The 20,596-nt window shown below is 48.9% G+C and overlaps 6 protein-coding genes across 6 annotated transcripts; 5 read left to right on the top strand and 1 right to left on the bottom strand.

The window, feature by feature from the left end:
- Positions 1 to 320: 320 nt before the first annotated feature.
- Positions 321 to 5,697, top strand: FMAN_07436 (putative kinesin; the record flags this gene model as incomplete). The annotated part of the gene is made up of 2 exons (XM_041831058.1): positions 321 to 384; positions 437 to 5,697. 2 exons carry the CDS (start codon positions 321 to 323, stop codon positions 5,695 to 5,697), a joined length of 5,325 nt encoding a protein of 1,774 aa, XP_041681660.1.
- A 4,727-nt stretch (positions 5,698 to 10,424) lies between these two features.
- On the top strand, positions 10,425 to 11,753 carry FMAN_07435 (uncharacterized protein; the record flags this gene model as incomplete). Its single annotated transcript, XM_041831057.1, has 6 exons — positions 10,425 to 10,520; positions 10,580 to 10,596; positions 10,660 to 10,739; positions 10,792 to 11,059; positions 11,113 to 11,575; positions 11,625 to 11,753. The coding sequence occupies 6 exons, from the start codon at positions 10,425 to 10,427 to the stop codon at positions 11,751 to 11,753; spliced, it is 1,053 nt and encodes a 350-aa protein (XP_041681659.1).
- Positions 11,754 to 12,135: 382 nt separating this feature from the next.
- On the bottom strand, positions 12,136 to 12,843 carry FMAN_07434 (uncharacterized protein; the record flags this gene model as incomplete). Its single annotated transcript, XM_041831056.1, has 1 exon — positions 12,136 to 12,843. The coding sequence occupies one exon, from the start codon at positions 12,841 to 12,843 to the stop codon at positions 12,136 to 12,138; it is 708 nt and encodes a 235-aa protein (XP_041681658.1).
- Positions 12,844 to 14,299: 1,456 nt separating this feature from the next.
- FMAN_07433 (uncharacterized protein) lies at positions 14,300 to 15,521 on the top strand (the record flags this gene model as incomplete). Its single annotated transcript, XM_041831055.1, has 3 exons — positions 14,300 to 14,828; positions 14,884 to 15,326; positions 15,378 to 15,521. The coding sequence occupies 3 exons, from the start codon at positions 14,300 to 14,302 to the stop codon at positions 15,519 to 15,521; spliced, it is 1,116 nt and encodes a 371-aa protein (XP_041681657.1).
- A 569-nt stretch (positions 15,522 to 16,090) lies between these two features.
- FMAN_07432 (putative cytochrome b5) lies at positions 16,091 to 16,401 on the top strand (the record flags this gene model as incomplete). The annotated part of the gene is made up of 2 exons (XM_041831054.1): positions 16,091 to 16,187; positions 16,244 to 16,401. 2 exons carry the CDS (start codon positions 16,091 to 16,093, stop codon positions 16,399 to 16,401), a joined length of 255 nt encoding a protein of 84 aa, XP_041681656.1.
- A 532-nt stretch (positions 16,402 to 16,933) lies between these two features.
- FMAN_07431 (uncharacterized protein) lies at positions 16,934 to 18,549 on the top strand (the record flags this gene model as incomplete). Its single annotated transcript, XM_041831053.1, has 3 exons — positions 16,934 to 17,774; positions 17,822 to 17,943; positions 18,010 to 18,549. The coding sequence occupies 3 exons, from the start codon at positions 16,934 to 16,936 to the stop codon at positions 18,547 to 18,549; spliced, it is 1,503 nt and encodes a 500-aa protein (XP_041681655.1).
- Between the last annotated feature and the right edge of the window lie 2,047 nt (positions 18,550 to 20,596).

Raw genomic sequence — 20,596 nt, 5'->3', positions numbered from 1 at the left:
GCCCCAGCGAGCCCCTGTCGATACCCTGAATAGCGATACCAAATCCGACACTGTCGTCATTTCTGGATACGTACCTCTTAGCCCGTGCCTCAAGGGACGGTGAACCCCCTTGCGTAGCGATACCTACCGACGAGACAATGCGCTGAAGTTTCGGACGGCGACTACACCGTGGAGACACATGCTGTTGCAATAAATTATAAGCTGCCGGTATATATATCGTTTTGGGGACAGTCTTGATCCCTTCCAAATCCCGCGCATTCTCAACAACCAAGCTTTGTCCAGAGGGGACCGACTTGGGTCCCCTAGACAAATCGCCAGCCATGCCGCCAGCGGGCGGAGGAAATATTAAGGTGGTGGTGAGATGTCGACCTTTCAATAGTAGAGGTAAGTAGCGGGTTTCTTACATAAGAAAAGCGCGGTGCTGAATGGGATGCAGAAATCGAAAGAGGTGCAAAATGTATCGTGGAGATGAAAGGGAACCAGACGGTGGTCACCGCACCTGAAGGGAAAGGCGTTAAAGATGGAGGACCAAAAGCCTTTGCATTCGATCGTTCGTACTGGTCATTCAACAAAGACGACCCCAACTACGCCGGCCAATCGAACCTTTTCGACGATCTGGGACAGCCCCTTCTCGACAATGCATTCCAAGGCTACAACAACTGTATCTTCGCCTATGGCCAAACCGGTTCAGGAAAATCATATTCTATGATGGGCTATGGGAAGGAAATAGGGATCGTTCCCTTGATTTGCCAGGATATGTTCAAAAGGATCGATGAGCTAAAGAAGGATAAAACAACGAAATGCACAGTCGAAGTCTCTTATCTCGAGATCTACAACGAACGTGTCCGAGATCTACTCAACCCATCAACCAAAGGCAACCTCAAAGTCCGAGAACATCCCTCCACAGGTCCCTATGTGGAGGATCTTGCTAAGCTTGCAGTCAACGAATTTCAGGAAATTGAACATCTGATGGATGAAGGAAACAAGGCCCGAACGGTCGCCGCAACCAATATGAACCAAACATCAAGTCGAAGTCACGCCGTCTTCACCTTGATGTTGACGCAGAAGAAATACGATGCTGACACAAAGATGGAGATGGAAAAGGTCGCTAAGATCAGTCTGGTGGATTTGGCAGGTTCTGAACGAGCGACATCAACTGGAGCCACTGGCGCGAGGCTGAAAGAGGGCGCTGAGATCAACCGATCCTTGTCGACATTGGGTCGCGTCATTGCTGCTTTGGCTGACCTGTCAACCGGTGGCAAGAAGAAAAAAGGCACTGGTCAAGTTCCTTATCGAGACAGTGTCCTGACGTGGTTGTTGAAAGATTCACTAGGTGGTAACAGTATGACAGCAATGATTGCCGCCGTCAGTCCGGCTGATATCAATTTTGATGAAACGCTCAGCACCCTCCGATATGCCGACTCCGCTAAGCGAATCAAGAACCACGCTGTTGTCAACGAGGATGCTAATGCCCGTATGATCAGAGAATTGAAGGAGGAGTTATCGCTATTAAGAAGCAAACTTGGGAATGGTCCTGTTCCTGGTGGAGCTGCTGGGGGCGGACTTGTCACCGGAGAGACTTATCCTGAAGGCACACCCCTAGATCAGCAGATGGTCAGCATCACTGGCTCGGACGGTGTTCTGAAGAAGGTCTCAAAGGCAGAGATCGCGGAACAGCTGAGCCAGAGTGAGAAGCTGCTTACGGATCTAAATCAGACATGGGAGGAGAAACTGTTGAAAACTGAGGAAATTCACAAAGAACGTGAAGCGGCCCTCGAAGAACTTGGTGTCAGTATTGAGAAAGGTTTCGTTGGCCTGCATACGCCGAAGAAGATGCCGCATTTGGTCAACTTGTCCGACGATCCGCTTCTGGCTGAGTGCCTGGTCTACAACCTCAAGCCGGGTACCACAACAGTCGGTAATGTCGATACCAACGCCGATCATCAAGCGAACATCCGACTCAACGGATCCAGGATATTGCACGATCATTGCACTTTTGAAAATGCTCCCGATGGGACTGTGACTCTCACCCCCAGCGAAGGTGCTTCGGTCATGATCAACGGAAAGCGTATCACCGAGCCATCACAGCTTCATTCTGGTTATCGTGTCATTCTGGGTGACTTCCATATTTTCCGATTTAATCACCCTATGGAGGCGAGAGCAGAGCGGGCTGAGGTACCAGAGAGACCACAGAGCTTACTTCGACACTCCATCACAGCTAGTCAGCTTCAGGCACTGGATCGTGGCTCACCCTCGCCAAGTCCCCGACCCGGCCACGAAAGATCATTTAGTAGGGTCTCCGAATTTGGCGACATCTCTAGACCAGAATCTCCATCAATATTCCAGAGAAGTGGCAGGGAATCGGACTGGTCGCTTGCAAGACGAGAAGCCGCTGGCGCAATTCTTGGATCCGATCAAAATCTCACCAGTCTTACTGACGAGGAGCTCAATGCTCTATTTGAGGATGTGCAGAGGGCAAGGGCGGAACGAGTGAATGGTCGCGAGGATGGGGACGATTCGGAGTCTTCTTACCCGATCAGGGATAAGTACCTATCGAACGGCACGATGGATAACTTCTCGTTGGATACCGCTTTGACAATGCCCTCAACCCCAAAACAAGGAGAGCCTGACGATAGATTGAAAGAGGTCCGCGAGGAATTGCAAAACAAATTGGAGAAACAGAAAGAAGAATACCAAGACCAATTAAAGAGCGCTGAGGCTGCTAACGTCGAGATTGAAGAAATCAAACAGGAGAAGGTCAAGATGGAGGCGGCGTTGAAGGAGTTAAAGGAAGACATGCAGAAACAGCTAAACCAACAGCGGAAGCAATTCGAAGAGAAGATCGAAAAGATGGATCCCCTTAAGATGCCAAAGAAGAGCCCCACCCTCTCAGAAGAAGAGATTGAGATGGCAAAGAAGACTGTCAAGACTTGGCGAGGCCGACATTTTGTGAAGATGGCTGAGGCGGTGTTGCAAAACGCATCCATTCTCAAAGAAGCTCAGATCATGAGCCACGAACTTGACGAGCACGTCGTTTTCCAATTTGCGGCGGTAGACGTCGGCCATGTCTTGTGCTCGTCCTATGATATGGTGCTCAATGGACTTACTGGTGAGGGCGATGATGTGGCGCTGGAAGAAGCTCACAAGCCGTGCATTGGCATTCGTGTGGTTGATTATAAGCACAGCGTGGTTCATTTATGGAGTTTGGAGAAACTACATGATCGCGTAAGGCAGATGCGGCAGATGCACCAGTATCTTGACCAGCCGGAATATGCACAGCACCTCAGTCTCGATAACCCGTTTGTTGAGACACGTATGCCGTCATATACTCTTGTGGGTGAGGTTGACGTGCCACTGAAGGCAGTTTTCGAGTGCCGGGTTCAAGATTCCACTCTCGATGTCTTGTCGCCTTACACATCACATGTTGTCGGTATCATCAAGCTTTCCCTTGAACCATCACATGCTCGTGCACCGACAAACACCCTGAAGTTCAATGTTGTCATGCACGAGCTCGTGGGGTTTGCTGAACGAGAAGGCACAGAAGTCCACGCACAGCTCTTCATCCCAGGCATTTCTGAGGAGGATGGCATTACCACGACCCAAATGATCAAAGACTTTGATGAGGGACCAATTCGCTTTGAGAGTGTTCATAGCATGAGCATTCCTCTATTTGTCCCCCAAGATGTCACCTTGAGAGTCGCCATCTTCGCCAAGGTCTCCACGATGCATCTGGATAAGCTGCTCAGCTGGGATGACATGCGAGATGCTGTGCCTTTAAGAGAAGATAAAGCCAGAGCATCCCGAATCAATGAGTCGCAGTTCTACACCCAAGAGAAGCACGATCTACTCTCCCGGATCCAAATCATGGAATTGAACGAGAATGGCGAATATGGCGCTGTTGAAGTCACACAAACCAGCGAGCTTGACACGGGGACTTTTCAGCTTCATCAGGGCTTGCAACGAAGAATCGGCATTAATATCTCTCACAGTTCTGGTGATGCTCTTCCATGGAGTGGCGTCACTGCTGTTCGCGTTGGAAAGATCAGACTTGTTGATTCAGCTGGGAAGACACCTGACATGGGAGCCAATGAACCTGATATCTCTCTGAAATTGTCCCAGAGCCCGATCTTTCGCGAGAATGCCAACGGTACTAAAAGCCTTACAATCTACGCTCAGTGGGATTCAAGCTTGCACAACTCACTACTGCTTGATCGAGTGACACAGGACAAGTATCGAGTTCAAATGACAATCTCATGGGAGATCAGCTCTGAGAAGCTGGCTGAGCCTATGAAGTTCTCGCAAAAGGTTTGCGTCCAGATTCTATCAAGAACTTTCGTGCGGCAGACCTCAATGTTCTCGGCACTCTGGCAGAACGTTCGCTTCGTGCGCTCATCGACTGGCATCTTCACTCTTGCCATGCGTCCTGCTCCCGTTAAGAAAGTCGGCGACCTGTGGAGGCTAAATAGCCAGCATGACTACGTCAAAGGCGAGGAAGACCTAACAAGCTGGACACCTCGAGGGGTGTCGCTGGTCAGCGATTTTCTCACGGCTCGTAAGAAGAAAAGACGCGCCGCAGATATGTCAGTCACGGAGTCTGTCTTAGCTAAACTTGGTTTGGACGGAGCAAATGCCCTGCCTGAGAAAAAAGAACCCGAGCCTGAACCTTCCCCAGAGCTAAAGCCAATCATTCCAAGCGACGATGACCTGCTTAATGATACACCAGAAACTTCACAGACTCCTTCTCTCGATGACGAGGAGCAACCTCCTGCAGACGAATCTCAACCACAACTCTCCAAGGAAGCACAGCAACCTGAGACAGATCTCTCTAACCCAGAGCAGCCTGAAATAAGAGAGGCCCACGTCGATGAACAGGGCAAGCCTGTCAAAGAAGAGCCAGAGAATGAATATACAGAAGAAGCCACATCGGAGACACCAGAAGCTACGGAAGTCGAGGAAGAAGAAACAATTACTGTGGAAGAGCTACTGCTCAAACCCGAGTATGATGAAGACCAGACGTATCTTTTGACAAAATGCCTGAAGTTATGGAAGAAGTATCCTGATCCATCCAACAACATCCTCAGCCCGACCAACATGGCACCTCCAACAGACGGTCTGATGACAGACGGCCCAGCGCAGCCGACACTTATCGCAACAGTTATCCGAGTACCAAAGAACCCCAAAGTCCTAAAAGGCGGGTACCTGATGATTCCGAACAGCGACTCAACTCGTTGGGTCAAAAGATTCGTCGAGCTGCGGCGACCGTACCTTCATTTGCACTCTGCAACTGATGGTGACGAGGTTGGGCTCATAAGTTTGAGGAACTCTCGTATAGACAGTCAGCCCGGGGTATTGGGCCTGCTTCAGGGCCCCGATGATTCTGGAGTGCAAGGTCAGGATGGGGGAACTGATTTCACACCAGGACATCGACGAACTGCTTCGGGCCGTGTTATCTCTACTATATGGACAGGCAGTGGACCTGGTGCCTCATCAGGAGGGCCAGGCCTTCAGCGACTACCAGAGCGGATGCAGTCCGCAGTGTTTGCCATTTATGGGACAGACAACACTTGGCTATTCGCAGCACGGAGCGAGCGTGACAAGATGGACTGGATCTTCCGAATCGATCAAACATACATGTCAAGCAATGACAGCGTCCCCGGAAGTGGGATAGCCAGCCCCTACCCCGGAAGCGATTTCTAGAGCAGGGTGAGCCTGCTTGTAATGAGAGTAATGACTTGCAACGTCCTCTTGGGGAAACGATTTTCTTTGTAACTATTTGATGGTGAATTAGATGAGATGACTTATACCCCCACAGGAGTAGGAGGGCAATCATGTAGATTTGCTTTAAAATTTTGGATACATCTTAGATAAAAGAATCAATTGAGAATCATGGGCGAATCCAAGTGCAATGGCCAATGCCGAGCATGCGACGTTCTGTTGTACATACCTGTGTTGTTATCCCTTATCGGCGATTGTGAGGTTATGCTGAGTCAAATACCCAGGAGCTTCAATGGTTCTAAAGCTAGGGAGACCAATGCAGTGAATTAGAGGCTCTATTATGCTTATGCCGTGAAAAAGTCGACATGAAGATCATCAGAGCCAAGGGCAGCTACTAAAGTTCACCTCATATAGACATACAAATATATTGGATCTCTCCTTGTCACAGCCAGATGATGATGCCCACCTACAACCAACGATGCAACGGTGTTTCTGCAGAGTAACATGCACAGCACCGCAAGTGGTTGAACTTGCCATGCAGCGCGTATTCAAAGCCGTGTAAGTAATTAACTACCTACTTAGTGAGGTTACAAGATACGTAAGGCTCAGCAAAATAATGGCGCTTTACCCTTGACAACGCATGAGTGGCTCAAGTGTCTTCCATTTTGTGATTCTAGTGCGGGAGCAGGGACGGAACAGATCGTCCCATTCCGCTAACCAATAGGACATCTTCCACGGACAGTTAGAAAATTGGTCTAAGGCCAGGGATGCCCGGGGAAACGGCTTCGGAGACAAGCAAGGAAGAGTTAGGGGGCTGCCCCGAGAATTTCTTGAGAATTCGATTTCGGAGGTATAATGCTGGGCATGGGAACTTGCACCGAGATTATAACGTTTTGGGTTTAAGTGCTCATGGCGTCTCTGGAGATGGTATTAGAGAACAAGACTAGGTCACTAAAAGAAACCAAAGTTGTTATGCCTACCTTTGTCCCCTGGAGCATCGGAAATGAGCCTACGACTTTGTGATTCTATTCCTATTGGTCGTGACGAAGAGATGTGTTTCCGAGGTGCGTATAAGTCAAGTATAATATGTAGTGAAGCCTTGAGTAAGGCGCCTGAGTATTAGTAACGGCCAAGGAGCATGTATCGTGGTTAGCAATATGACAATGTCTAACGATTGGTTCGGCGATGCCCAGAAGATATCCCCATTCATTGGATATTAGTATCCTGTCAAGTGCTGGGCCATTGATTGCTCTGATAGCACTCATTGTAACGACGACGACGGTGATACAGGTGTCGGGCCAGATTCCGCAACACAGACATGTGCCGGCGCTGGATAAACATGGAGTTCCTCAAAGCTAATGAAGGCTCCTTTTTGGCCGTGAATGCTACTGCGTATATTTTACCTGTCCAGCAAAATCTTGTTCACCCAGACCGGTGGATAGTCCCTCCACGTGTGGTCTAGCCGTTCTCGCCAAGGTAAACTTATCAGAAGGGCCCCTGAACCTGGGCTGACTTACCATTTTATCATTTAGGATGCCGCCCTGAGCTACTGTTACTTTTGTATCTCGATTAATGCCAGGGCACAGGTTGTATAACAGCCTTGATGTCAACGCGTCCCCAATGTTGAAGCAAATACAGTTGAACCAGGATGAAGGAAGAAGAGGGGAAAGAAAACCGCCGAAGTTGGAAATGTTCACGGGACAGGGTCTTATTGGGCCCGCTTATTAATAGCAACTCAACTCAAAATGCAAACTGAGAGAAGAGGTCTCTGAAAGGTGAAGGCAGACCCTGGACTCATAGATCCGCAGAAGCATATCTTCCGGGCCCAACGTTGACAAGGACAAGGAGTGTTTGAGAAGCCAGGTATAGCAGAAGTAATTAAACTTTGCGTACGAAGAAAATACGTAAAGAGGTGGCGCCTCTGGCGGTAAAACGTCGACTCTGAGTTGCCAAGTTACGCACCAGCATATGCATGCATACTACGGAGTATGTACTATAAGGATGATGTATTGAGTTTGGAAGAGGCGACTGACTTCACGTCAAAAACTGCAGCTAACAAAGTTGACGTGAAACACGGGACGGTACGATGGGTAGCAGTAAAAGGCCTGTGATGACAAATATTTCTTCTAGCTACTGGGAGATGTGTGCCTAGGTAACTTTTCCAAATCATGGCGTTGATTGTGCTCATGGGCTGTCCCTTATTAGTGAGTTTATCACGGGAGGCAGATTGAGTTTCCACCAGTTTCAGAGTTAGAGCCAACTTTAGTTGCATGACTAAAAGAGTCGGGGTCAGAGTAGCCCATACTGAAGAGGGATAAAATATGTCAACTCATGTTAGATCTTGAACTGAGAGTAATGGGCGATGTGTTTCCAATACAGAACGAAACGGAGACTGTTCTATTGACAAGCTCGTTCTGTGACATCTGTAGCTTGACATGCCCGAGGGTAAAGTTTACAGATATTTTTGGCCTTTATCATCCTTGTCATAGGCGCTCAGTCTTGTGACAGTGCCTTATGGAGTGGTACCAGGAGATTTCCATCACAAAGCGAAAATTGAACTTTAGGTCGTACATCCAATATTGGCAGGTGCTGTCGTGACCTGCGATCTCATCGACTTGTCCCCTATTTCATTGATCAAAAGCATGCATTTCTCATCCACTCCCCACGGATCTCGGAATAAATTACTAATTTCCTCCTATTCAACTCTCCCTTGACAACTAACCCCCAGAATCACATCCCATCATAATATCATATCATTTCGCATCACGCATACAAGGAAATTTTCTGGCATGTGTCGTCGGTTTCGTTGATGTGGCTTGAACCTTTGTTGTGGCTCCTTATGAGCCGCAGTCTTCCAAGTCCATAGGCGTCGACCTAGGCTGAGAATCGACCACCTAATAGGTCCTGGAATGAAGCCTGATGAATTGGCCGAACGCTTCCTTCCTCACAATTCGCACAGAACATCCGGTGGACAACGCTAAAACAGAAAGCCCTCTCAAGATACACGTCCACCAACATGAGAACAAGGATCGTGACCATTCCCAAGTCGTCGGGAAAGACGGTTGGTTGCACCTTGTCCGACCCAGGCCATCGGGTTTTATCCCAGCGCCCGGTCGTTAGGCTTGAGCTAGCCTACCCACGTCGTTGGGACCGCCCGAAGCCCCTTGATGAATGAGAGGGATGAGGGACCAGGGTCTCGACGGGAGTTTGTTTTGCGTACCCGAAGTCATTCGCAGGCTCATCAGAGGAACTACCGTGGCCAATGGCATCTCCTTGCATAACTTGATACAACGCTAATACCGAAAGTACCTTTGAAAGGGTTTAGTAAACGACGCCAGAAGGTCTTTTCCGTCCTGGCTCAGAGCATTGCTATGCTTCCGCTGCAATGACACAAGCCTTGCTTATTTCCTCACGTTGTCTCCTCACAACGGTTCCAACATGCCCGGTCCCATTTATCGGAATATTACCAGTGAGCTAAGGGATCGTATATGCGCGTTTGTGTCTAGTGGACAGCCACATAATTGCATACCTTTGCCGACATACCTCTTCCTCTTCTCATATCCAGCTACCGGTGCAGGTCCTTGGCGAGTAGTTGGTGAATCAGAGGTAGCCAGCTCCCTAATTCATGTATGGTGTGATGGGCTGTATTACAAACACGACTCAGAATTCACCTTTTTGGATCCCAGTTCCCGACTGGATGGGTCGCCTCTTGAACATGTACAGGCGCTCTAGACCGGGGTAGTCACCACACCAAGACAGCACAACATCCAATGCCAATGACACATCAGCAGCAAGCGCTTGTTCCACTTCCACTTGCAGGCAGTTCTTTTGTGGTAGGGCTTTGTGGCTTTGCCAAGAAAGCCGAGAGCTAGATACCCGTCCCAAGCTGCTGGGTCCCAAGCTGCTTGACCCCGTCCTCGTCTCTTGTCTCCATCCTCTTGGTCCCCTTTGCTAAGTTGGCGACTCTGTCTGAATCCACTCTTCAGGCCTCGGTCGCACCAGGTGTTTGGGTCGCTTCCCGTTCCCTTTCAACTGGCCCTTGTCCCTTGCTTTATGCATTGCTCTTCTGGGCTTGGCTCCTTTTCTTCTGGTGTTTCTACAGAGAGCGGGGATTCCATTCAAGCTTCTCGCCCTTCTCCATTTCCATAACTAGCTTCTATTTCCCGACTCTCCTACCTACTCTAGCTCCTGGTCTCTCTTTGACCTCGCTGGTACTACATAGCACTTCTTCCTGATGCCGCTCTAGGCGTCCCTCTTAGAGAGACGGGTCAGTAGTTAGTGTCGATCGTCTTTTGCTCCTGTCTTCCCCTCATTGTGCTGCACGACCCACGATAGCACCAGTAACCTCTCTGTCGAATTATCTCGTGTTTCTATCCGCGATTACCACCCGCGCACATATTCGATTCATGTTACCATTGGATTTTGGCTCCGCATCGGTATCCATAATTGACTACCAAGTCGTTGACAGAACGACTTTAGGACTTTTCAACCTTTTGGACAGTCGGCAGCGTGAAGTCTCAGCGTTTCTCAGCTCCAAGTCCCAGAAGCGCAGTTACTCGCAGCATCGGGCTGATTTGCCCTTTTTCTCCATGATTTCAGCTAAGAGTCACCTCTGTTCTTTTGCCTGATATTCAGTCCTTGTCATACATAACTGTGACTGTCTTATGGCGCCTGCTGTAATGGCTGCGCAGTCACCAAGTCATGGCAGTATGCCTGACTCCTCGCCTTCAAGTCTTCACCATTTTCAGTTTACTTTTAACTGCTCCGCTTCAAATTCTGGCGGGAACAGTTTCATTGAGCCGGATGTATGTACTTTTTCTTCTGTACCTCCCATTTAGCTCGAGGGCATGCTGACTTTGTGTAGCCTGATGCTCAAGGCATGTAAGTTGTCGAAGCCCATATTGCACCTTCACCGTGTTAATCCCGCCTAACAAGAACTATCAGAGACTCTGAATCTCTCACAGACAGCGTACAGAATTTCCCAGAAGAATTTGGGCGGACGTATCATGCCTACCGGGCTGGCTGTAAGCTTTGTCTATTCATTCACCACCATGCACCACTAATGACACCTTTTAGCATACGCGTTCCCCAACGACCAACTAGAGCGTGAGCGACTTGATTTACAAAATGAGGCATTAGTAAAACTCTTCGGTGAGCGTCTTTACTTTGCACCACTGTCAAGGAGAGCACCGCCTGTAAATATCCTCGATATTGCTACTGGTACTGGTGACTGGGCAATCAAAATGGGCGACTTGTTCCCGGAAACAGAAGTAGTTGCAACCGACCTTTCACCAATACAGCCTCGAAAAGTACCCCCGAACGTGAACTTTTACGTCGAAGATTCGTATGTCAACATCCAGGCCTCATATGACACTTTGGGAACTTACTGCCTTCTAGCTCTGAGCCTTGGGATTACTCTCAGCCTTTCGATTACATTCATACCCGTGTCACATCTGGCTGCTGGGCTAGCTTCAAGGAGCAGATTGCGGACCAAGCCTTTCAGACACTGAAGCCAGGAGGGTGGTTCGAGTCGCAGGAATACGATGCCGTTATAATGTCTGATGATGAAACCCTTCCACCGGACGGACCTCTTGCAACATGGTTCCGCGAAATCAATGAAGCTTCAGGATTGATGGGCCGGCCCACCAATGTTGCTGCCCATGTTCGTGAGGCATATGTGCAGGCGGGTTTTGTTGACGTTCAAGAGCGAATCTTCAAAATGCCCATGAATGGCTGGCCAAAGGATGAACGCCTAAAGGAACTTGGGCGTTTGTGGGAAAGGAATTTCTTGATGGGCCTCAGCGGCTTCTCTTTCACACTGTTCAACCGCGTCTACGAGAGAACTCCTGCGCAGATTGAGGTAAGTATACTGTCAAAGTTTCTCGGACTTATTTGACTCAAAGTCACAGGTGGCACTGGTTGATGTCCGACGAGAGCTGATCGACACGCGGATTCATGCTTATATACCAATACACGTCATCATTGGCAGGAAGCCATTCCCAGGCGAACGGCCTGGCACACGAGTGCCATTTACATGAAGGGCAAACACCGGGGACTGGAATGAACTACAACCACTTATTGAGCTTTAATAGTTCAGGAAAGGAGCTGGGCAAACGGTTCAGAAGGACTAATTTCAATACCGATAAACCACCTCACGAACGATGCATAGCGACAATGGGGACGACTTTGGCTTTTCATATCCTCGATACCCAATAACGTCGATACGATGCAAATGACTAGAATAATGTATTGATATGGATTTGGGTACAACATCGTACCAACCTGCACTTTTGATAGCCGCCTGTTTTGAAGCCTTGGAGTCTGTGATCAATGGCAATGAGATTGTCAGACGACATAACACGTTTCCAAAAAATGCTACAGAAGCGACCCGTTTCCTTTCTTATACAACTGTCTCCCCTTTCACAAATGCCAGTCCTGATCACTGCCCTCAAGCATTTTACCCGATCTTCTCACGAGCCAGTCCAGTTCGCGGGCTTGCTCTTCGTTGAGTAGTTCACGAATTCCTTGTTGAGTGAGGAATGCATGGTCGTGATATTCAAAGCCAGGAACAACCGTCTCTGAGATCAGCAAGCCCCCAGTTTCCTCCCTATTTGATTCATGGCCGGTATCTGGCTCGTTGGGGAGCAAGTAACTTGCCTTCCAGACATCGCCTTCAACGACCCATTGTATACGCTCGCCTCGTTCAACCGCATTACCGACGATAAAAGACTCGATGCGCCCATCAGGGTGGATGAGTACATAGCGTCCCCGTCCACGATGCAAAGTATGAATCACACGGCTGCGGTTGCGATGGAAGTTCCCCTGACTATGGCGTGGGGTTAGCAGGTAGTAAATGGTGGTAGAGAGACGTCGTATGTCCGCCCTGTAACCTTCACGAGCAGGGCCCGAAAGAGCTAGAGTCTCGTGGGAGAGAGCTTCGGATGAATACGGTGAAGGAATGGTAGTAGGACTTGTATCGGTTTGACGGAAGTAGCCTCCCTCGATATGAGGCTCCAAGGATAGAGCCTGGATGAGGGACTTTGACTGAGAATTTTCAGGTTCAGATGAAGAGGTGAATAAAGGTTTGATGGTGCCCAAGTCAGGCTCGCCGTTGACGAGTTCGCCCATCTTGTGTTTGGTATCAAATAAAGCAGGCAATCGTTTTGAGAATATGATAGAGGATGAGAATTATTTTTGGGTTGGCAGCAGTTGAAAGATAGACTGCTCCTTTTATACCCCTGAATAGAGAGTGAGCAAGGGACTGACAGCGTAACGACAGAGCTTACACATTTGACTATAAGACGTTGAATGTATGGTTCGCTGCCGTTGCGCCCACACCAATGTGACGGGATGTTTGATAAGAGGGCCTGCAAAACGGGACCCTCTTGGTGTGATGTAGGATTCAAAACTACTCAAAGAAGCTAGTATCATGTTAGCAAACGATGATGGTGTAAGCCAAAGTCTGACATCCAGGGAATGATTACGAGCTTAGAACTCAGAGTAGGATAAAGAGGTGCAAAATTGGCGTTTGGAATTTAGCAGGGAGTTTGTCCTAAGGTTAGGTTGCTGAGATGATGTCAGAGTTGCTCTGAAGTGAGCTACCCATGGTGAATATGCTCCATCGCGTGGTGGTCAGGCCAAGCCCGAAGTTTCCGGGTCATACACCTACAATAACAAGCCGTTGATTGTATATGACAAAGGTTTCTGTGAGATAGCAAAGCTTGAATCTGGATGTCAGCTGTTGGGCTTGTGATGGGGAAGCAAATATGTTAGTGTAGTTCGTGATACTATTTGGAAATCCCAAGCAACAGACACTGGCCACTAGATTAGTACCTTACGAATAAGATCTTCTTGGTGAAGATGAACAATGGTGTGTCAGTTGCTAAGTACTAGGTGCCAGTGATGATCAGACTGGTCTGTTATTCATTGGTAACAACTGCAGAGCTATACGCTTGTGCATTCATGAGTGGATGTTGAGCCCAAGGGTCTCTCGAACAGACAGAAAATTAAGGAGGGCTGCAACGGCTGTCACCAAAGAATACCATAAAGGTGGAGTCTTCTATCTCATGGAAAGAGGTACTTTTGACTTCTATTTTCATTACCTATCTATGAAAATTTATGAAGTTTGAGGATGAAACTTAAGTAAATATCTCATTGCATATTTCTTTCTTAAAAGCGTCGGTGTAGTACATGCCCTCGGGTTATTGACGCAAGAGGTGCCTCAGCGTTTTTAGCCGGGCCGTCTTTAGAGCAAGACCTTCTTAGTTACCAACCAAAACAAATTAGTCTAAAGACCCACTAAACTTTTCAAATCTATCCTAAACTTACCTAGGATAGGTCCCCGATAGCGGGAAGGGTGCAGACTGATCATGACGCAAACCATGCCCTGGAGCTTCTTCTCACCTGTGCTGAACCAATAACTATCACGAGACAAAGCAACACACAAGCAAGCACACAATCGTCAGCTCTGCGGCCCGCTTGCTTTGTGATATTTGCTCGATCTATTTTTACTTCTAATTGAGGAACGAAATCCGAGGTAGCAGCACGACAATTGACCGAATCACGCCGGCCGCTGAATCCGACAATGACTGCCCCTCGTTTGCTTCAAAAGCCGTCACTGAGCGTAAACCGTCCTACCATTTTCCTTATTCATCGCACCGCCATATCCTCCATCCCTCGTCGCAGGACCTTTTCGCAATGCCATTATCGCCCCCAACAACATTCCGAACGAGAACTACAAGAGCGCCTACAAGCTGCGCGACCCCTCGTCCCACATCGCGCAGCGCGCAAGTTCACACAAGCGGGCAGCAGTCGTAATTCGCGTCTCACCGTGATAGCAACCGTCCTCGCTGCCATTGGCTTCTACTTCTACAACTCTCAAACCGTTCCGGTCACAGGCCGTCGAAGATTCAACTTCCTCTCTGATTCCATGGTCGCACGCGCGCATTCGAAAGCAGCTGCACAGGTTATCGAGCAGGTCAGAGCGCAAGGTGGTCATTTCCTATCAGAATGGGATCCAAGGACTATCCTGGTCAGGAGGGTAATGAAGAAGCTAATCCCCGTGAGCGGCATGGCGGACCTCAATTGGGAGATATTCGTGATAGCTGATAATAGTGCGTTTTGGCGATCATGTGCAGCGACTGTCGGTTTGCTGACCTCTGGCCACAGGAACAGCAAACGCCTTTGTCCTCCCTGGGGGTAAAGTGTTTGTGCATAGTGGTATTATCAACGTCTGCCGCAGTGAGGATGCCCTCGCAGCGGTATTAGGGCACGAGATCGCGCATAATACAGCCTCTCACGCAGCAGAGCGCCTCTCTGCAGCATGGGTAGGAAATCTCACAGCCGGAAGCTTGTTCTTCCTCGCTGGAGCTCTGCCCGGTCTTGCACTCTTTGGGCTCTGGAATGTCGTGGGAGGATATTACCTACAAGATCTACTATTCTACCTTCCCATGGGTCGAAAGCAGGAGAGCGAAGCAGACTACATCGGCCTAATGATGATGGCCGAAGCATGTTATGACCCACGCGCAGCTTTGGGCTTCTGGCAGCGAATGCACGCACTTCAGCATGCCAGTGGAGAAGAAGCTCCAGAAATGCTGAGCACTCATCCATCCGTAAGTCTAGCGCATATTACTAGGAAATTTGGGCGAGCTGACGAGACGTAGAACGAGAATCGGATTGTAAAGATTAGTGAATGGCTGCCAAAGGCTCTTGAGAAGCGAGCGGAGAGTGATTGCCGTGGAACAGCAGCGTTTGCGGACCGATTCCGAGACGCGATCAGAAGACGATCTACTACAGTTGTCGTATAAGAAGCTGACCAGCATTTATTGGCCAACGAATAAAGGGTATAGAGCGCCAAAGTCACATCAGAGTACAGAGAAGCGGCATACTACCAAGGACGTTGAGTTATAGTTTAGAAAGCGTTTTCCCAGTTTCTGCAAATCATCAGGAAATATACATCAGCAATCTGTTACAGTAGACAGCTCATCCCTTCAAAGTTGGACTCTAATAGGGCCATGTTGAGTAACAGGTGCCGACGGGGACGAACTGGGGCTTCAAATCGAGTGCTTCCTTGTGAAAGTTGACAATTGCTTCCCTGTGATAGGTGCAGACTACCCGGCTTAGTAGCTTTCCTAGCGCACTTCCCCAGCTCCCCCGGTCCCCGGGCTTCTGCAATGGGTGAAAGTACTGCTCGTGACCGTGAACCGAGGCAAGCCCCCACCTGCCGACGGCGCCCCGGAAAGAACTCCTTGTTTCTTTTCCAAGCTCATCAACTCAATTTATTCCTTATCACCTACGCTTTCATCTACAGCTCAATTCTTTCGTTAACTTCTCATTCCCCTTGTAACTCGACTTTTATAACTACCTACCTTACACAATGTCCGAGACATATACTACCGCTGAGGTTGGAAAGCACAAGGATGAGGCCAACGGTTTCTGGCTCATTGTTGAGAATGACGTTTACGACGTGACCAGTACGACTACCGAACCCAAACTCGCAGAACAAATGGAAACTGACAAACGCCCGTAGAGTTCATCGACGAACATCCCGGTGGTGCCAAGATCCTGAAGCGCTGGTCTGGAAAGAACGCTACCAAGGCCTTCTGGAAGTACCACAACGAGCATGTCCTGGCAAAGTATGGCAAGGACCTCAAGATTGGCGCTGTCGGCGAGAGCGCCAAGCTATAGAGAGATGCCAACTCTGGGACTCGAAGGCGGCAGCGTGCACTTTTTTCTGATTTGATTTGATTTGATTTGATTTGATTTTGGCATGGCGCATACCACATGTTGGATTAAGCTACACTATATAGGTGGACTTGTATCGAGTTCAAAGATCTTGGTCTAGAAGCAAGTGGCGGATGGTCATACCGGACATACCAGGCCATTAGAGTAAAGAAATATTCATATAGACCGAGAACTTGTATCCGTCGCGTGCCATCATATAAGTCTCCTCTGAGTCCGGAGACATCTGCATAGCACTAATCCACCTTCCGAAAGGAGTTGGCCGAGATAATTGTAGGAGTCAACACCATGACAATCATCGTCTATCGTAGAAGGATCGTGCCGCAAGCTGCGGCTTAAGCGGCGAAGACAAGTGGGGAGGCTTACATGAACGGTGTGAGATAGCGGTAAATTGAATGACTCATGTTGTTCTTCAGTTAAACCATTTCTTGAGGCATTTATAACATTACCATCACTTTGAACTACATTCTGGGCAAGAATGAGCGACTTATACAATCTCGACGTCCAGCGGACCCGTTTATCCCGCCGCCACGGCCCCGAGCCCGGCTCCGCTCCGGCAGCTACTCTCCCCGAGTTATCTGCCATCGAGACCGCTGAAGCCAAGCTCCCTCGACCTGAATCGGAGGACTATCTTCGAGGTGTCTCACAGGAACATGTTGTACAACACATCATACAGGACATTGTTCCCGCGTGTAACGGCCAGGGCAGTTCGTCCCGTTATTACGGGTTTGTCACCGGTGGTACTCTTCCTATTGCTGAGTGGGCAGACAATGTAGTCTCCCGCCTGGACCAGAATGTCCAGGTTCATCTGCCAGCACAGACAATTGCAACTACATTGGAGGATGCAGCTTTGGAGATGCTCGTTTCGCTACTCAGACTTGGGGATTGGAAAGGACGTACCTTCACAACTGGGGCTACGGGCAGTAATGTTCTTGGACTTGCATGTGGACGCGAAGCCATCTTGGAGATGCGCGGGCAGAGTATCGGTGAGGTCGGCTTGCTTGCGGCCTGTCTTTCTGCTGGCGTTAGGGAGCTCCAGATCCTCACGAGTGCAGGTCACAGCTCCTTGTCTAAGGCAGCGAGTGTCGTCGGTTTCGGACGAGGAGCTGTGAAAGAGCTGAGGCTCAGCGAAAGTGAGCCATGGAGATTGGACCTCGAGGCTTTGGAAAGAGAACTTCAGAAGAAAGACACCGCAAGCGTTATTGCATTAAGCGCCGGAGAGGTCAACACCGGGCGATATGCTTTATCGGGGGTTGAAGAGATGCGTAAAGTAAGGGAGTTGGCAGACAAGTATGGAGCTTGGATTCATGTCGATGGAGGTAAGATCCAAGCCCTTTGCAGTATGCGGTTCATTCTAACATCTCAGCCTTTGGTATCTTTGCTCGCGCTCTTCCCGAAGAGGACGACTACAAAATTCTTCGTGATCGTGTTGAGGGGATCGAGTTAGCGGACAGTATCACCGTTGATGGGCACAAGCTTCTCAATGTCGTGAGTATCCCATATCATTTCAGCCTGACTTTAACTAGTATTGACCTGGGTCGCTAACTTGATTAGCCCTATGACTGCGGCATGTTCCTCACGCGATCACCTGCTACCCTTCAATCCGTCTTCACCAACCCCAATGCAGCATACCTCTCTACGGGAGGGGCGTCCACCATTCCCTCGCCCCTGAATATTGGCCTCGAGAACTCACGGCGGTTCCGTGCCCTTCCCGCATATGCGGTTCTCCTCAGTGAAGGTCGACCAGGTATGGCAAATTTGCTGGCCAATATGACCGCTTTATCCCGCCGGGTCGCTACGTTCTTGAGGGACTCGGAGCACTACGAGCTACTCCCCGACGACGGTGCTGACTTGAATGAGATCTTCATGATTGTTCTTTTCCGTGCTAAGAATTCCACTTTGAACGATAAGCTAGTTCAGAAGATCAATGAGACCCGGCAGATGTATGTGAGTGGTACGAGCTGGAAGGGAGAGAAGGCTGTACGAATGGCTGTGTCCAACTGGATGGTGGATGTCGCCAGAGACTTCAGGGTGGTGACTTCTATCTTGACTCACGTGGCAGAGGGAAAGATGTTCGACATTACCAACTGTTGAGTCTGTGGGTTATAGGGGCAATATCGTTTTCTTGACTGTTTATCCATGCGTGGCTGCAATTTGGCGACATTCTCGATGAGAGTCTTATAACCGTCGGACTCGTCACCTCATTGACGACTGCACGTCCACCCATGAGAGCTTGGTTTTCGAAATGTGGTTCCAATTCGGTGGTGACTCTCTCGATGATAGTCTCGAACATGCCAGCCTCATCTAAGGCGCCGATGACTTCCCGTGCATCCATGGCAGCTTGACGTGGCTGCAATTTGGCAACAGCTTCCTCGATGGCAGCCTTGAAAATGCCGGACTCATGAAAGGCGCTGAGGACTGCCTGTTGGTAGAGTTTCGCCCCATTCTGCATAGAAGCATTGATCTTTGCGATCTTCTCAGTGACGGTCTCATTGAGGCGCTCCTTGATAGCATCGATCTTCTTATCCAACTTCGCAAAATTCTCAACGAGGAGGGGTTCATAAAGGGGCCGGGGGAGGAGAGAAAGCACAAGACCCTGATCCTAAATGACAAAGATACTTAGGTAAATTAGTATAAGTTTAGGATACTTTTGCTTAGTTTAGGATAGCTTTACTAAGTTTAGAATACCTTTTGCTGAGCATATTTTGACACCTTATATTCAAGGTTTGATGTTTTCTTGCTTCCTGAGGAGGGGTTTCATGTCTCTATAGACATGATGGACATTTTTCAATATCGACAAGAGATCATTGCCACGTTCTGCCTGTAGTTTCGCCTCGAGCGCTATGTTGCATTTGATCTTATTGGTCAGGATTGTGAGTTTCATGAGATCATCGGCAGCAGGCTCGGAGTTTAGCAGAATCTTGCGAAACTCTTGCGCAAGTGTCTCTACAGTTTCCACGTCGAGGTCAGCCGGGGAAACAGGGCCAGACACATCAAAGCGGACGTTCCCAAGTTCAATGGAGGATCCTTGAAGAGATCTCGGACAGATCCCTCAGACTCGACGCCAACCGCGTGCGTAGATATCCTAACCAGCCGGCGATTGTTAGTCGAGATAATCAAGAAGCAGCACGTGGCGTTTGCTTACCTTTGCGAGAATATCACTGTCAAGGCCGTAGGGTGCGAGTTGTCAAGCCTGCAGGTTGAAGTTACCATGCATATAGTGTTGCGCTGGTGAAGAGTTCGGGTTGAAGGAAGTGGAGGTGCGGGGTGTGGATAAATATAATAAATCACACTGGTACTCTTGCTGGCTTAGGGGGCAAGTTTTTATGAACTCTGGTTTTTGATAGCAAATGCATACAAAATAAGGAGTTTCAAAAACATTGCACTCAAGGCTGCAGGAGTTGTCCATTAGACCCACTTAACTGCCACTGACTTTGGGTTCCTTCTGTTTCTTCTTCGTATTCCCTCGAAGTACTCGGGGGCCCGCCCTTATAAGGTAGCTCTTCTGTAACATTTCCTGCAATTGGCCTTATCTCTCCAGCCATAGAAACCTGTCTTGGTTTGAGGACGACCACATTCGCAACAAACATCTCGATTGCCTTGGACTACCTATTGTGTATGGATGGACTTGTTACCATATGCGATTTCTTCTGGTGGTTTGTCGTGTCGATGCTTCTGTTTATATTGGATACATGCTCCGCAGCGGCGTTTAGAGAGCCATCTACTCCAATCTTTATCGTCATCGGGTGCATGTCTTCCACAATTCATGCATACATCATCGAGGCCGTTCTCCTTCAGCCAGGTTTTATGTAGTGTGTAGAATATTGGCATGCCTCTGTACCTATCCATAGGCTAACGGAATGCTACGGTTCCATGAGACCAATTGCCGAGAAGTCTTGGACACCAGGGAGGTCCTGTCGTAACATTTACATAAAGCCTTGCTGTTCTGAGTAGGACCCTTTGACTGTTGACAAGAGGCACATCAAAACGGCCTCGGCGATGAAGTAGGGGCGGTGTTATTAGCCCGGATTTTGAAAAGAGCGAGGTTGCGGAAATTCGAAGACATTCCAGGTTGGCTAAGGCAACGGTATTGCTCAGATTTCCGTGCTGTGGATAGCGAATCGAACGGTTTCGTGGCATT

Source organism: Fusarium mangiferae, assembly GCF_900044065.1.
Source record: "Fusarium mangiferae strain MRC7560 genome assembly, contig: FMAN_scaffold005, whole genome shotgun sequence".
Taxonomy (NCBI): domain Eukaryota; kingdom Fungi; phylum Ascomycota; class Sordariomycetes; order Hypocreales; family Nectriaceae; genus Fusarium; species Fusarium mangiferae.
The sequence above is the reverse complement of the archived record's forward strand: the minus strand, read 5'-3'. Positions and strand labels throughout refer to the sequence as shown.